The sequence below is a fragment of the Anopheles merus genome, chromosome X, assembly GCF_017562075.2.
Source record: "Anopheles merus strain MAF chromosome X, AmerM5.1, whole genome shotgun sequence".
NCBI lineage: Eukaryota > Metazoa > Arthropoda > Insecta > Diptera > Culicidae > Anopheles > Anopheles merus.
Window position 1 is genome coordinate 464,996 of NC_054081.1, and position 14,145 is coordinate 479,140.

At 54.0% G+C, this 14,145-nt stretch overlaps 1 protein-coding gene across 2 annotated transcripts; it reads right to left on the reverse strand.

The window, feature by feature from the left end:
- Positions 1 to 1,867: 1,867 nt before the first annotated feature.
- On the reverse strand, positions 1,868 to 10,632 carry LOC121589127 (protein lava lamp). Of its 2 annotated transcripts, none has more exons than XM_041907805.1 (7): positions 10,527 to 10,632; positions 10,169 to 10,242; positions 9,209 to 10,039; positions 9,009 to 9,132; positions 2,921 to 8,926; positions 2,578 to 2,847; positions 1,868 to 2,514 (listed from the first exon to the last, which is right to left on the reverse strand). In XM_041907805.1, the coding sequence occupies exons 2-7, from the start codon at positions 10,235 to 10,237 to the stop codon at positions 2,441 to 2,443; spliced, it is 7,374 nt and encodes a 2,457-aa protein (XP_041763739.1). In that variant the 5' UTR covers positions 10,238 to 10,242; positions 10,527 to 10,632; the 3' UTR covers positions 1,868 to 2,440. The 2 variants fall into 2 exon arrangements, with proteins under 2 accessions (XP_041763739.1, XP_041763730.1); XM_041907796.1 differs by having other exon boundaries at positions 10,169 to 10,325.
- Between the last annotated feature and the right edge of the window lie 3,513 nt (positions 10,633 to 14,145).

Genomic DNA, 14,145 nt, shown 5'->3' on the forward strand with positions numbered 1-14,145 from the left:
CCCCCGCTTCCCACTCCCCTGTAAATCAACAAAGGAAAAGGTTGTAAAAGCGAAACAGCTGAATGTTGTATAAGTGTAAAGAATTATTAGCAACTCCAACCGTCAGTGAATCGTTAGCTTTATCCACGTTTTGGATGCGATCTATACTGCATACACAGTACACACATGCACACAAATATACACAGACACACTGATACGCCCCACAAACGAAGATTTCAGCTGACACTTGGCTATACTAAGCGGATACTATGAATCAGTTGCTTACTCGTAAAGTAATGTAATTGCTTGTACATTAATAAATGATAATAATAAAACAATCCATTGTTGGCTGGGGCCTGTCGCAGTGTACATATGATGACTATTTGTAGCTATTTGATATGATTTCCAGGGTCCCTTTTACTGTCAGGTATAGGCTAAAATAAATGGCTCCCAAACCCATTCCAAATTGGAAAAAAGGAGGTACCATTAATTAACATACGGATCAAGAAACCGTACCAATTCTGGATAGATCTTGAACTGATACTGAATCTATACCGTTCTGGGATAAGTCACGAACTCAGACCGGTCCTGGAACTGACATGGAACTGACCCATACAACTACTTACTTATACCTGCGCTACAACTGCCTGTCTCAGGAGTGTCCGAAACCGCTCACGGTCTCGCGCCTTCGTCTACCAATCCGTTATCTCGGCCTTAATGGCGGCCTTAACTCGTCTTACCGCCTAGGGCCCTCGATACCCCAAATCAGCCACTGTGTATAAGTCAACCCAGATCCTGGCATACACTGATGCTATAGACATCATTTGGCCTGGGGCTCTCCTATCTAAGCATAGAACCTCGGAGTGCAGATAAACGAGGCAAAGCTGCTCAGCACGATTCTTGGCCTCGTATATGTGGAAAGACAATGGAGAAGCCGATATAACGACGAGCTATACGAGCTGTACGGCGACCTACCTGTGATAGCTACCACGCCACCTTTGTCCTTGTGGACGGCTTTAAAAGACTTTACAGGCTGAATCGTCCGTTTCTATGCATATAACATGGCCAACCCACCAGCCAGTAGCTACCACGCCACCTATGTCCTTGTGGACGGCCTTAACAAGTCCTCGTGGTTTTCTCTAACGGAAGCTATCCAGACGATTACTTCATTTGACGATAGCTGCACACTTCAGAATTCCGCAGCCCCTTTCCCATGGTTCTGTAAAGCGGGACATCGCAGAGCACGCTTTACTTGCGCTGAGTCGGCATAAAATGCGTTCAACCCTATGGAGCAGCGTTCACCAGCATCCACCCTGATGTAGCATCGTGCACTAACATCGGCGCGATATGGTACAGCCCAAGCTAGGGTGTCGAACTAAAGCCAGTCAACGTTCTTAGCTCCACGCGAATAGACGTAGATTCCACTGGGGTCCACGAAAGGGACACATTATTTACTTTGTAAAGTAATTGGCCGGTGTCGTGATACAGTCGTCAACTATAACGTACGACTTAATAACATGCCCGTCATGGGTTCAAGCCCCAAATAGACCGTGCCTCCTTACGTAGGACTGAGCTAGGCACACTAGTGGTTGTTGTTTGTATAGTTGAAAGAGGAGTTCTCCAACGGAGTTCTTTCGCCTTTCACACTAGTGGTACAGGCAGGCCTTGACGCCGACGACGAAGAAGATGTGTCAATTTTTAATATTCGGCATCAATATTGGTAGAGTTTATCCTTGAAAATGTTATACTCAAGAAAAGTGAAATGTTTATGTCGATGGTGTTTCGGAAGTAACTAGCAAACTGCGCTTAGCGATCAAACCTAGTTGATGCAAAAGCTCTTTAGACTCTAAGCTCTTAATTTTGAGCCGTATTTATAGGATCATCAAAATGGTTTTCTTTTTTTTATTATACATCTTTGTTTCACTAGAGCGTTAATTTGAGAGATATACCTGTATCATACATTTACTTCACCGTTCTCTAACCCAAATGCGTAATAACTCCCGGAACAGAAACGCAACCAAGCGTCGTTGCACGGTTTCCCGCAGGGCTTTTAAGCTGTTTCCCACACATTTTGAATCAGTCCCACGGTTTAACGGCTACTTCTCACCGTAGGAATGATTAAACAAATTGCGAAAAAACAGCCTCAAATCCAGGGAAAACCCCCTACGCATTATAACAATAACCGACGGTAGTTTTTTGTGTGGAAATCCTGGTCGGAAACTATTGTAGATACATAATGATTCGTTAGGTGCGGAGCATGTCATGCTCCTCGTAGTGCAGAGCGGATAATCATTCGCTACTTCTTCTTCCGCGGGCAGTGGTTACTGCGAATCTGCTGGAACACATCCACACTTACAGTAGGGGGTGGAAGGGAATAAAAAGGAACAAAACAAAACAAAACAAAATCAACAAAACAATGATACCTTATCGAACTAGACTACGGGCGCGCTAGTGTGTGCTTCTATTTCTTTCCCAATATCCAGTTAAGCAACACCGTTGACGCGCTCTGCTGTGGAGCTGTTGCATCTGCATCGGCTGTAATAAAGAAATAAGCATGAGTGTGTGTGTGGGAGGGGTGTTAAATAAACCCGTTCTTACCCGTCACGTCCGTGCCCGCGATTTTGGCTGCCGCCTCGACCGGCATGTTGGCCAGATCGCGCTGTATCAGAGTCAGCTGGCGGTCGCGCTCTTCGCGCTCCTCCTGCCAGCGCTTTTCCTTCGAGTAGCTGATCGACTGCAGCTCGGACAGCTTGGAGGTGAGGTCCTGGGGACCGGACAGGCTCGAGACGGGCCGCTCGTCCACCGGCAGGCTGCCGAGCGAACGGTCCGGCGAGGCATCGATCGAACACTCCCCTGACGTGCCGTACTCTGGAACAAAAATAAAGGGCGAAAATGGAATCAAGTGAAAGCTCAAACGCCTGCCATAGGGTTGCTGCTGCACCTTGCTCTCCGGGAATGGGGCCCGCTAACCGCATCTTGTACTCCTCGTGCATGCGCAGCGCGTTCGACAGCCGCAGCTGCAGCGTGTCGCGCTCCTGTAGCAGGTTGCGCAGCTCCAGCTCCAGCTCGTCGCACCGCATATCGCGCTGGTAGATCATGTAGAGTGCCAGCTCGAGCTCAGCCTGTGGCACCCGGTCGCCGGACGCTTGCTGTTGTTCCGGCTTCGGGGCGGCCGACTCGCTACCGCTCAGCCCGGACGCGAACAGCTTCGTGGGATCGACGCGTGCCGCCAGCCGGGCATATTCGGCGCTGCGCAGGGCCAGCTGCTCCTTGAGCGTCACGATTTCTAGCTCCTGGCGCTCCAGCACCTCCCGCACGGTTGCGTCATCGACCTGGGGAGTGGTGGCCAGCTCCGTGCCGGCAGTGCCCGCAGCGCCACTCGACGCTCGCTGCAACAAATCCGCACGCTCTCGTTCCAACTCCTCCACCCGTGTCTGCAGGTCGGTAAGCTGTTGATCGGGGGAAGCAGCGACTGGCTCCGCCGAACCCGCGTCCTCCCGCTGCAGCTGGTCCAGCGTCGAGCGGAGCATCTGTATCTCGACGCCCTTCGCGTCCAGTTCGAGCAGTGCCTTGTTGAGCCGATCCTCGAACTGCAGATCGTGCAGTATCTGCTGGTTCAGCACCTCCAGCTCGCGGCCCATCTCCGCCTTTTCCTCCTCCAGCAGCCGGTTGGTGTGCTCCAGCTCGGCCAGCTGCAGCTCCAGCGAGTGGCTGGTCGACTCGGGCACGGTGGCCACTGACGCCAGCGCGTCACTGCCCGCCGACTGTAGCTGCGCGTTCCAGCGCTGCAGTTCGCTCAGCTGTGTGCGCAGCTCTTCCACGCCCTCCACCTCCCGGGCGAGCTGCTCGAGCCGCGCGTTCAGATGCGCCACCTCCGATTCGCGCATCTGCAGCGTGGCCGTCACCTGCTGCACTCGCGCCCGCAGCTCGTCCACCTCACCCGATGGCACAGTGGTCGAGGCAGTGGCCGCTTCGCGCAACATCTCAATCTGCCGGTCCTGGTGCTCCTTCACCTCGGTAAGCTTCTCGCAGGCCGACTCGAGCAGCTCGAGCTTCACCGCCAGCGCTTCCTTTTCGCGCTGCAGCTCGACCACCTTCTGCTCAAGCAGCGGGTCCTGGGGTGACTGCTGCTGCTGCTGCTGCTGCTGCTGCTGCTCCTGCCGCGGTTGCTGTGCGTCCAGCTTCACCTTGCACTCCTTCACCTTGCGCAGCAGCTTGCCCGACTTCACCTTCAGGTCGGTAATTTCCTGCTGCATCAGCTCCTTCTCCGCCTCGAGCTGCTGTATCAGCTCGCTCTTCTCGCGAATCGTCTCCTCCAGCCGGGCCGTATCGCCCATGCCCCAGCCGGCGTCGTCCCACATGCCGAGCTCGGGCTCGGGCTTCGGCGCCTCGGGCTGGCCGGCGGGCAACGCCTGGCTCTCCTCTAGCGTGCGCTGCAGTTCGGCACACTCGCGCTCCTTCGTGTCGAGCGCACTGGACAGCTGCTCCTTGCGGGTCATTTCCTGCGCCAGCGTCTGCTCTGCCGCCTCCAGCGCACGGCCCTTCTGCTCTAGCTGCTCGCTCAGCTGCTCGTACCGCTCATCGGCAGCTTCCGTTTGCCGCTGCAGGTCCGCTTCCACCGTCTGCAGGGCGCGCTGCTTCTGCTCGTACTGGTCGAGCAGCGTCTGGTAGCGCTGCTCCGCCTCGCCCGTCTGCTGCTGCAGCAAATCCAAATCTTCGTTCAGCGCCCCGTTCAGCGAGGTTAGGATGGAAATGTTCGTGCGGTCTTCGTGCGTTTGCCGCTCGAGCGAAGCGACGGTGTCGCGCAGCTGGGCCAATTCGTGCGTTTGCTCCTCACACTGCACCCGCTGCTCATCCAGGCTGGTCTGCAGGCTGGCACGCGCTTGGTCCAGCTCGTGCAGCTGCTGCTTCAAGCCGTCTAGCTCCTGCGACTGCTGCTCGGATTGACGCGTCCGCAGCTCCTCCGACTCGCGCCGCAACAGCTCTAGCTCCTGGTCGCGCTGCTTCAGCGCTTCGTTCAGCTGTTCCTTTTGTCGCTTTTCATCCGCCAGCGCTGCCTGGGTCGTTTCGTGGTCCCTTCGCAGCTGTTCGCACTGCGCCTCGATCCAGCCGGTGCCTTGCGTTGCCACACTCAACGAGTCCTGCAGCTGCGTCAGCTGACCGCGCAGAGCCTCGTTCGCGTCGGTGAGCCGCTGAATCGTGTCCCGCTCTTCGCCCAGCTGCTGCTCGAGGGCAGCCACGTTCGTGCGCAAGGTAGCGCACTCCTCGCCCAGCTCGGCATTGCTTTCGTTCGCTTCGCTCAGCTGCTGCTCCGCTGCGAGACGCTCCTGCTGTGCCGTTTCGAGCAGTTTGCGCAGCTCGATCAGCTCGCAACGGTGCGATTCCTCCAGCTCCTTGCGAGCTTCCAGCGCCTGCTGCAGTTGCTCCTGCGTGGCGACCAGGCGCTCATTCAGCTGCTCAATGTTGTGCTCCCGCTCGACTGCCGACTGCCGGTGCTGCTCAAACGCCTCGTGACCGGCGTCGAGATCCGCCCGCAGCCGCTCGATCTCATCGCGCGCCTCGACCAGTTCCGTTTGCTGCGATTCCAGCGCGCCGCGATCAGCCACCGCCCGCTCCAGATCCTTCCGGACAGTGGCCAGCTGCTGGGCGAGCCGTTCCATTTCCTGTTCCCGCTCCAGCCGGCTCTGGGAGCGCTCGCTGCGTGCCGTCTCGAGTTCCGTCTGCAGCCGTTCGATCTCGCTGGTCAGCTGGCCCGTGCGTTCGTCCGTTTCCTGTACCCGCGCCTCCAGCGCACGCACTGCGTTCACCTTTTCGGCCAGCGTTTGCGTCACGAGCTGGTCCGTCTCGACTAGCAACGCCAGCCAGCCGAACACATCCTTCGGTGGCTCCTCCAGTGGGCTGTCCACCGTGGAGTCATTCGCCCGACGACTCCACTTCTCTCGGTACCGCTCGATCCACCGCTCGGTGTGGCGCAGCTGCTCGGCCATCCGACTGTCCCGGTCGTTCGCCACCACCAGCTCCTCCTGCAGCTCGGCCAGCCGGTCCTCTAGCCGCTTGCACTGCTCGTGCTCCGCCCGGACGGTCGCGTTCAGCTCCTCCTTCTCGCTCTTCAGCCGGCCCAGCAGCAGCGTCTGGTTGTGGAAGTCCTCCAGATTGCTCTGCGTCATGCGCAGCTCGTCCTCCAGGTAGGCGGCCCGCCGCTCCCATTCCAGCAGCCGCTGCGCTTCCTTTATCTTCTCCTTGATGATCACCTTACACTTCTCAATCTTGCCGCTCTTGTTCGCCAGCTCGTCCTGCAGCGTCTGCATCTCACCGCGGCACCGGTCCAGCTCCGCCTGCAGCGACTCGGCCGCGCCCGCTTTGACGCACAGCTCGTCCCGCGCGGCCGCCAGCTGCTCGGTGAGCTTCGCCACCTCGTCCCGCTGGCCCGCGCACTCCGCCTCCATGTGGTACTTTTGCTCGAGCAGCCGGTGCAGCTCGTTGTTGAGATGGTGCAGCTTTTGGCCGAGCTGTTCGTTTGCCTCCTGCAGCTCGCTCGTCGCCTCACCCGCATCGATGGGCGCTCCCGCACTGCTGAGCTGCTCCTGCAGCGCACGGTTCGACTCGCCCAGCCGCTCCAGCTCCCTCTCCAGCTCGGCGCACTGGACGTTTTTCTTCTTCAGATTGGCGGCAAACTTCTTCAGCTTCTCCAGCAGCTCCTCGTTCTTCTGCTCCACCAGGCGCCGCTCGGCCTGCGCCCCGTCCAGCCGCTCCTGGTGCTCCTCGACCGTGCGGTACAGCTCGATGATCTGCCCGTTGAGCGTGTCGATCGTTTCCTGCTTGTGCTGCAGCTCCGCCTCCAGCTCCTCGGTCGCCGTTTCCGCCACGCTATGGCGCAGCTCCGCCTGCAGGCGCTCTAGCTGCTGCGTGCGCGCTTCCACCTCCCGCTCGAGCTGGTGCTGCCGCTCAGCACCGTACACCTTCAGCTGGTGGGTTTCCTGCTGCGCCTCGAGCAGCCGCTGCTGGATCTGCTGCAGTTCGGCCGATTTCGCATCGACCAGCGCATCGATGTCCTTCTTCAGCAGCAGAATCTCGTCGTTCTTGCTGTTCAGCTCCACCTTCAGCAGCTCCGGCTCGTCGTCGCCGCACGCCACCTCCAGCTCGTGCTTCAGCAGTGCGATCTCCTCCTGCAGCAGCATCACCTCGGACGCTTTGCTTTCGAGACACTTGACCGTTTCTGCCAGCTTCGCCTCGAGCGTGCTGATCGTGCCGTCCTTGCCTTCGTCCGCCTCGAGCGTGCTTGAAATGTGTTCCTGCTGCTGCTGCTGTTGCTGGGATAGGAGCGCAATCTGTTCGCTGAGCTGCTCCCGCTCCGCGACACACCGGCCGTACTCCTCCAGCAGCTGCCTGCTCATTGTCACCATGCTTTTCGCACTCACGGTAAGCTTCTTGGCCAGCTGCATCTTCTTCTGCTTGTCCTTGTTCTTGTTGTAGTTTGCGATTTCCGTCTCGACCGCCACCAGCGACTGCTGGTACACGGTCTGATCGAACACGGCGGCTGCTTCCGTCGGGGCGCCGCTCGCCGCTGACGCTGCCGGCACCGGCACGACCGAGCCGACCCGAACGGTGGCCAGCTCCTGGCGGATGCTTTCCTTCTCGTCGTTCATGATGCGCAGCCGATCCTCAAGGTCGGACTTGGCCGACGCCAGCTCGCCGCTGTACGTGCGCAGCTGCTCGTTCGCCTCCTTCAGCTTGTCCAGCTCGCAGATGTACGCCTGGTTCTCGATCGAGATCGCGTCCAGCTTTTCCAGCACCTCGCGCCGCTCGTCCGTAAACAGCTCCACCTTGTCCATCAGCTCCTTGCTTTCCTCCATCAGCTTCAGCAGGCTCTCGTTCAGGTCCTCCTTGCTGCTCGGTTTGCCGTCCGTACCGTCTCCATCGGGCGCACCACCGCCCTCAGCAGCAGCAGCATCAGCATCACCACCCTCCGCCATGGTTCCACCCTTCTCCGAGTTTTCCATCTCCTGCTTTTCGCGCTGCGTCAGGTTTTCCAGTATCTCGATCGACTCGGCCGAGCTCACCTTCTCCAGGCTGAGCTTGTCGATCCGGCCGAGCAGTTCCGCGTTCTCGTCCGCATACCGCTTCAGCCGCTGCAGCAGCTCCGACTTTTCCGCCTCCCAGCTGTGCAGCACGCGCGTCAGCTCGGTCTTGTCCGCGAGACACTTTTCCAGCTTTTCCTCCAGCTCGATCGAGAGCATCTGGCTGGCGATGCGCCCATTGTCGCCCAGGTCCCCTTCGTCGCCAACGTCAGTGGTGGGCTGCCCGGCGAGCGATTGCAGTTCGGTGCGCGTGCGGTTCAAATCTTCGCTCAGGTCGTTCTTCTGCTCCTCGAGCAGCTGCATGGCGGTGGCCTGGTTCTGGCACGTCAGCTCCAGCATTTCGATGCGCTTCTGCAGCTCCGGGCCGACCGGTTTGCCGGTGCCGTCGTACGCGCTGCCGGCACTGTCCGGGGCACGCTCTTCCACCTCGGCGAGCCGCTGTACCAGCAGGGCATTTTCCTCCGTCAGCTTCGCGACCGTTTCGTGCACGCTCGAGGTTTTCTTGAACGTGTCCACCTGCTTCTGGAGCTGCTTGATTTTCAGCTTGCACTTAATCATGTTCTTGTTCGACTCGTCCAGCTGCTGCCGGAGCTTGGCCGCTTCCGTCTCGAGCTCCTCGTCGGCCGACCGGGGGAACAGCGGTTTCGGCCCGCTCGTCTTTAGCTTCTCCTGCAGCACCGACACGTTCGCCGTCATCACGTTCAGCTCGATCGTTTTCTCCTCCAGCGACTGGCGCAGCTCGTCCATCTGCTGGTTCATGCGCTCCGCTTCGAGCTCGTGCGCGGCCAGCGCCTGCTCGAGCGTGTCAATTTTCGCCAGCGCATCGTGCAGCTGCTGCGCGTTCGTGTCCTCCGAGAAGGGGGCGAGTGCTGAAAGTTCACAATCCAATCTGTAGTAGCTGAAGGGGAACTCGAAAGTTCGAAAGAGATTCACCGCAAGGAAAAGGCTTACCTGGCGCTTTACTTTTCTTTTTACACTCGCTAGCTCTTTGCAGTGGATCGTATCCGTAGGAATCGAGCAGCCGTGATGCTGCTTCGTCGTTCGAAATGTGGTAGCTTTGTTGCAGCAACTTCATCTACAAGGAAGGTACAATTTTCAATTTAAAAAATAAAAACCCCACGATTATCTGCTCCGCCCGCCCGTCCTCTTACCTGCAGGTTGTGCAGCTCGCCCACCAGCTCGGGCTCGGGTGCGTTGTCCTCATCCAGCAAACGGTTCACCAGCCGGGACAGTGCACCGAGCTGCTCGTCAATAATGCGCTCCTTCTCGTGCAGCTCGTCCTCCAGTGACGTCACCTTGCGTTCGAGCATTTCGTCGCTTTTCCGCTTGACCTGGGCCTGCCGCACGCTGTCCTCGAACTTGGTCAGCTCGTCGTCGAACTGCTCCTCGCTGTCGTGCTGCAGCTGCTGCACCGGCGTGGAGCTCGTCACCCTCGCTCCCACCGTCATCTCAGCGTCCAGAAACAAGTGGCTGCTGACCGAGCGCCACAACCTGTCCGGCGGATCGCCCAACGATCGATCCGCCGCGATATCCGCCAGGCCCGTGCTCGACCGGCCCACCAGCGTTTGCTGGGTCGCCTCAAGCTTGTGCTTGATTTCGATCACCTTCTCCTCGATCTCCCGCTGGCTCGACTCGCGCTCCGCCATCTTCAGCCGGTTCTGCTCGATCTGCTGCCGCAGCAGCGAGCACTTCTCCATGCCGTACGATTCCGAGCGGCCGCGCGGAAAGGCGGCACTGCGCGGATCGGGCCGCACGTCCACCGAGCCCGCCCGCAGCGGCACGCCCTGGTCGATGGTGGCGAGCGACTGCGAGCTGGCGCTGCTGGCGCTGCCCGCCCGGTTCAGGCGCGAGGTCGTCACCTTCGTCTTGAAGTGTGTCAGCCGCTGGGCGATGTTTTTCACCTTCTCCTGGGCGGTCGCATGCTTCATGTCGTTCACCACCTCCGTCTGGCGAATGATTTCGCGCAGTGCGCTTATTTTGGCCTGCAGAAGGGAAGTGGGGAGGCAGTTTAGCATTGATTGCATTCACAGATGTTGTGATGTGCATGAGAGAGGGAGAGAGAGTGTGAGCAGGAAAGAGGGCAGAAAGGGAAAGTTAATAAATACACGAACCTGCTGCTCTTCGAAGTTTGATTGGAGATTGGCTAAGTCCGGATCGTCAAGGTTGCTGCTGCTCGCCATGGTGACTGGGAAGGGTTCGGGGTGGGGGAGTTGTCGAAAGAAAAATAAAATAAAAACACAGAATCGAATGTTTCCCGGAAGAAAGTGTCTGTTCAGGGAGAGGAGAAAACGATGTTTGTTGATCAATGTTTTTACTGCATTCCTCTAGGAATGGACGGGATGGCAGGTTTGTGCATTTGCCTTCTTCCATTCCATTCCCGTCACACACACACGCTGTGATTGCCGATTAACGTGAGTTGCCGAGGCCCGGCACACAGCACTCCACTGCATTCGAAACCGCTCGGCTTACCTTGTAAAGCTAGCTAATTTATAACTTGAAGACAGAAAATAATACTATTTAAACTCAGGAAAACATTTTCGTGGGCTCGCTGTACACATCATCAACTGTTTTATGTTTTGACAGTGACGATTTTCGCCCGGCACGTCCGTATAAAAAGTCACCATTTCGCCCGTACACAAGTTGAGCTGTCATTGTGTTTTTCGCCGTTTATACGATTACGGCGCGTTCGAAATGAAAGTGTAGTGTGTGCGTTGCCTTCGGTTGATTTGCCTTTGCCACATCACGATTGCCTCCCTAATGAAAAATTCAATATTTTGAAATTAAAAGCTTTTTTTGCTTTAAGTTTTAAAACATTTAAAAAAGGACAATATAGACCATGTAACCAATTTGGTTCAGTTCCCTTCCATCAGTTTTATTAAAATTTACCATTTTGACATGCCTTCCGATAATATCGCATCCGATCAAGAACTGCCACGAGCTCAAATCGGTGAAAGGCTGTACAGGTATTCCCCAATATACGCTATCAATGCAGACCGGATCCAATCGCGTCTATGGAACTATGAGGTTTTCAGTGAAATTATGGCGAATTTCCGTGTAGTTTTGCTTGAAGTCGTAGGTTTTAGCTACTAAGTTCAAACAATTTGATCTGATTCCCACTGAAGATTTTAATGTTGTACTTTTTAAAATGGTTTTTTTAAATTCAATGAAAAGGGCATTATTTTGCACTTGGCAATTGATGTGTCAAAACAGTACAAGCAATCAAAAGAACGATTAAAATTAGAATATCGCGTTTAACATAACCCTGTGTATCAAGTATGGCGTATATCGGGGAATACCTGTACTCGAAGCGCGTTCGTCGCGACCGCGGAAAACGCGTATAACAGTAGAACAGTTTCGCAGAGATGCCCGCCACCAGCATTTCTGCGTTTCCACGGTAGCGCGATCGAATGATATTGCATTGCATTGACTGGATTGACACCCGTGTTAGCAGGTGCTCTGGCATCAATCGAACAAGACATCAAACATGAAACATGTGTGGAATTTAACGTGGAAAAAGACAGAAAAAGTATAGAAAATCATAGGAAAGATGTCGGAAAATGATAAGAACTAGGCTAGTAAATGTAACTTCAGCACCAATTCACATTTATTTAGTTTGTTTGAAGTTGGATGGCTCGGAAAATCTTATACAAGACAGTGCTCTAGCATCGGTGGTAGGAAACAGTTGCTTGGTTAACCGACGATTGATTGGAGGTGACGATTGATTTTTATCCGAAGATGTTCTTTCACCGTTGTGGTAACCCCCCCCCCCCATTGTAAACACCAGAAATGCAAGGAAATAGGATATGCGATGTACCCGTTTTCGTGTTCGTTGGGCCGATGCTGACAATGTATTACGAGCTGGTCCGTTCTCTAAGTATAGTTGGCGGATTAAGCTGTCGAACCTTAACAGAAAGCAGATCCCCGGAATCTAAGCCTTGCGAATGAGGGGAAGAGAGAGAGAGAGAGAGAGAGTGAGAGAGAGAGAGAGAGAGAGAGACTGGAAGGTTGAGAGCGTGATAATTCCATTCAAGAAGAAAATCAGAAGGTAGACCTGATTCCGGGAAACTGTACTGGTGAAGCTTGGGATCGCACTTGGACCAATCAGCATCTGCTCATGGCGGGCCCTTATTTGTTTGCGCAAACATAAAAACGTTTCACATACGAGCAACATATGACTGGTCAACTCAGTTGTTTACAGCAAAAGTGCTATTTTCGGAATTCCAATACATTTCAGACAATATTTTGAAATTAATATCGCAATCGTAAATAAAGACACTCCCCCCCCCCCCCCCCCCCCCTTTAACATATATCGCAATCATACCTATAACAATCACCAACAGGCACAATTGCAAGTGGATGGAAAGAAAGAAATAGGCCGCAGATGTGGTTTTCCTAAAAGTCACGTTTTAAGTTAGTCATCCTTATATCCTTAGGAGGTCATCCTTAGGAGCCGTTTTAACGACGAGCTATACGAGATGTACGGCGACCTCACTGTCGTGCAGCGTATCAAGCACGCCAGGTGTCCATGTTGTACGCATGGAAACGGACGACCTAGGCCGTAACGTCTTTTAAGGCAGTCCACAAGGACAGAGGAGGCGTGGTAGGCCCAAATTGAGGTGGCAAGATGACGTGGAGGAGTCCGCCATTAAGGGCGGGATACCGAACTGACAGACGAAGGCGCGAGACCGTGAGCGGTTTCCGACACTATTGAGGCAGGCCAAGACCGCAAAACAGTTGTAGAGTCGGATAAGTAAGTAAGTAAGTATCCTTATAAGATTATCACGATTCTAATATTCTATATCATGAATTTATACGACAGGTACAGTTAAAAGAGGTATTTCTATCCAACACATAAAAGATAATGTCTCTCAATGTATCTTCTGCGGTGTACAATTTAGAGCGAAGTCTTTGCTTCCATCCTAAAAATCATTATCATTAAAAGTTCAACAGGAGCTCGAGATGTTTGTCAGTTATGCTTTGCAGTTGAAGCTTGTTTCGTTTCAGCGAAGAATGTTCCGCAAATGACAACATGGACTTGATTAATTATGTTTTGTCTATAGTAGCGCAGCACTTGTTGCAATAGTTTCATCCCAGCATTCGAAACGGCATGCTTTTTAAACTGCACGCCGTGTGGCCGGAGGGAGTAGAACGTAATTGCGTTTTCGAATCCTCCGGTTCCTGCGTTGGATCATTACCATCGATGACCTGTTTAGTGCGGGTGGTCATAGTGATATCCACGCCTCTCGTATCTTGCAGCTTATCTTTTTACTCGCTGTGGCATTTGCTTACTCAATCCTGCGCTTTGGACGGGCGTGTGTGCGGATGTTTGTCGCTGGTGTGATGAGCTTGAAGAAAATATGATTTCCGCAGCAACACCGCGAAGTACGCGGAAAGTGCAAAAAGTTCTGGATAGTGCCGGCGGCAGCTCTAGAACGAAAATAATTGCCTCATCGGTCTTGAGGGTGCCTACCGGCTGCCTACGGTTGCGCTGTTGTTATGCAAGTCTTAATCAGTTCGAAAACAATCATCGGAACCATTCAGTGAGATTGTTTATCTTTACTGCGAGTACAAAAGGCAGCGCGGAAGAAGTTGTGGTGGTAGTCGGCTGTAAGAGTTACGCGATGAACGATCGGAAGGACAAAACTATTCTAGGGAATAGAGTTCATACAGTCTGAAGTGTTTAAGATGAAGTGAAGTAGAACTAGTGAATTTGTGGTACGATTTGAATTGCATCTTATGCACTGATTTATAGTATCTTGCATATCTCGTAGAAACGCGTTTAAATAAGGTTTAACACTGGTGCTTCAATAAACATCTGATAGTGTTTGCTAACACGCGATTTTGAGTAATTGAAATCAATTTTGTTATAATGTCATCCGCCATCAAATATCAGGTCATACTCTGGTGTATTAATGTATTGTACTGTGTTCTCTCGTCGTCGTAGTGTTTTAAATCCCTGGCCTAGAACGAAAATTCTTTTAAACCATTTTAGAGTTTTTTACATTGCTACTAATCCGTTTTATAGACTTAGAATTAGAATTTCCTTAGAACAATATGGCAAATAATACGTATCCGTTATTATCTTGAT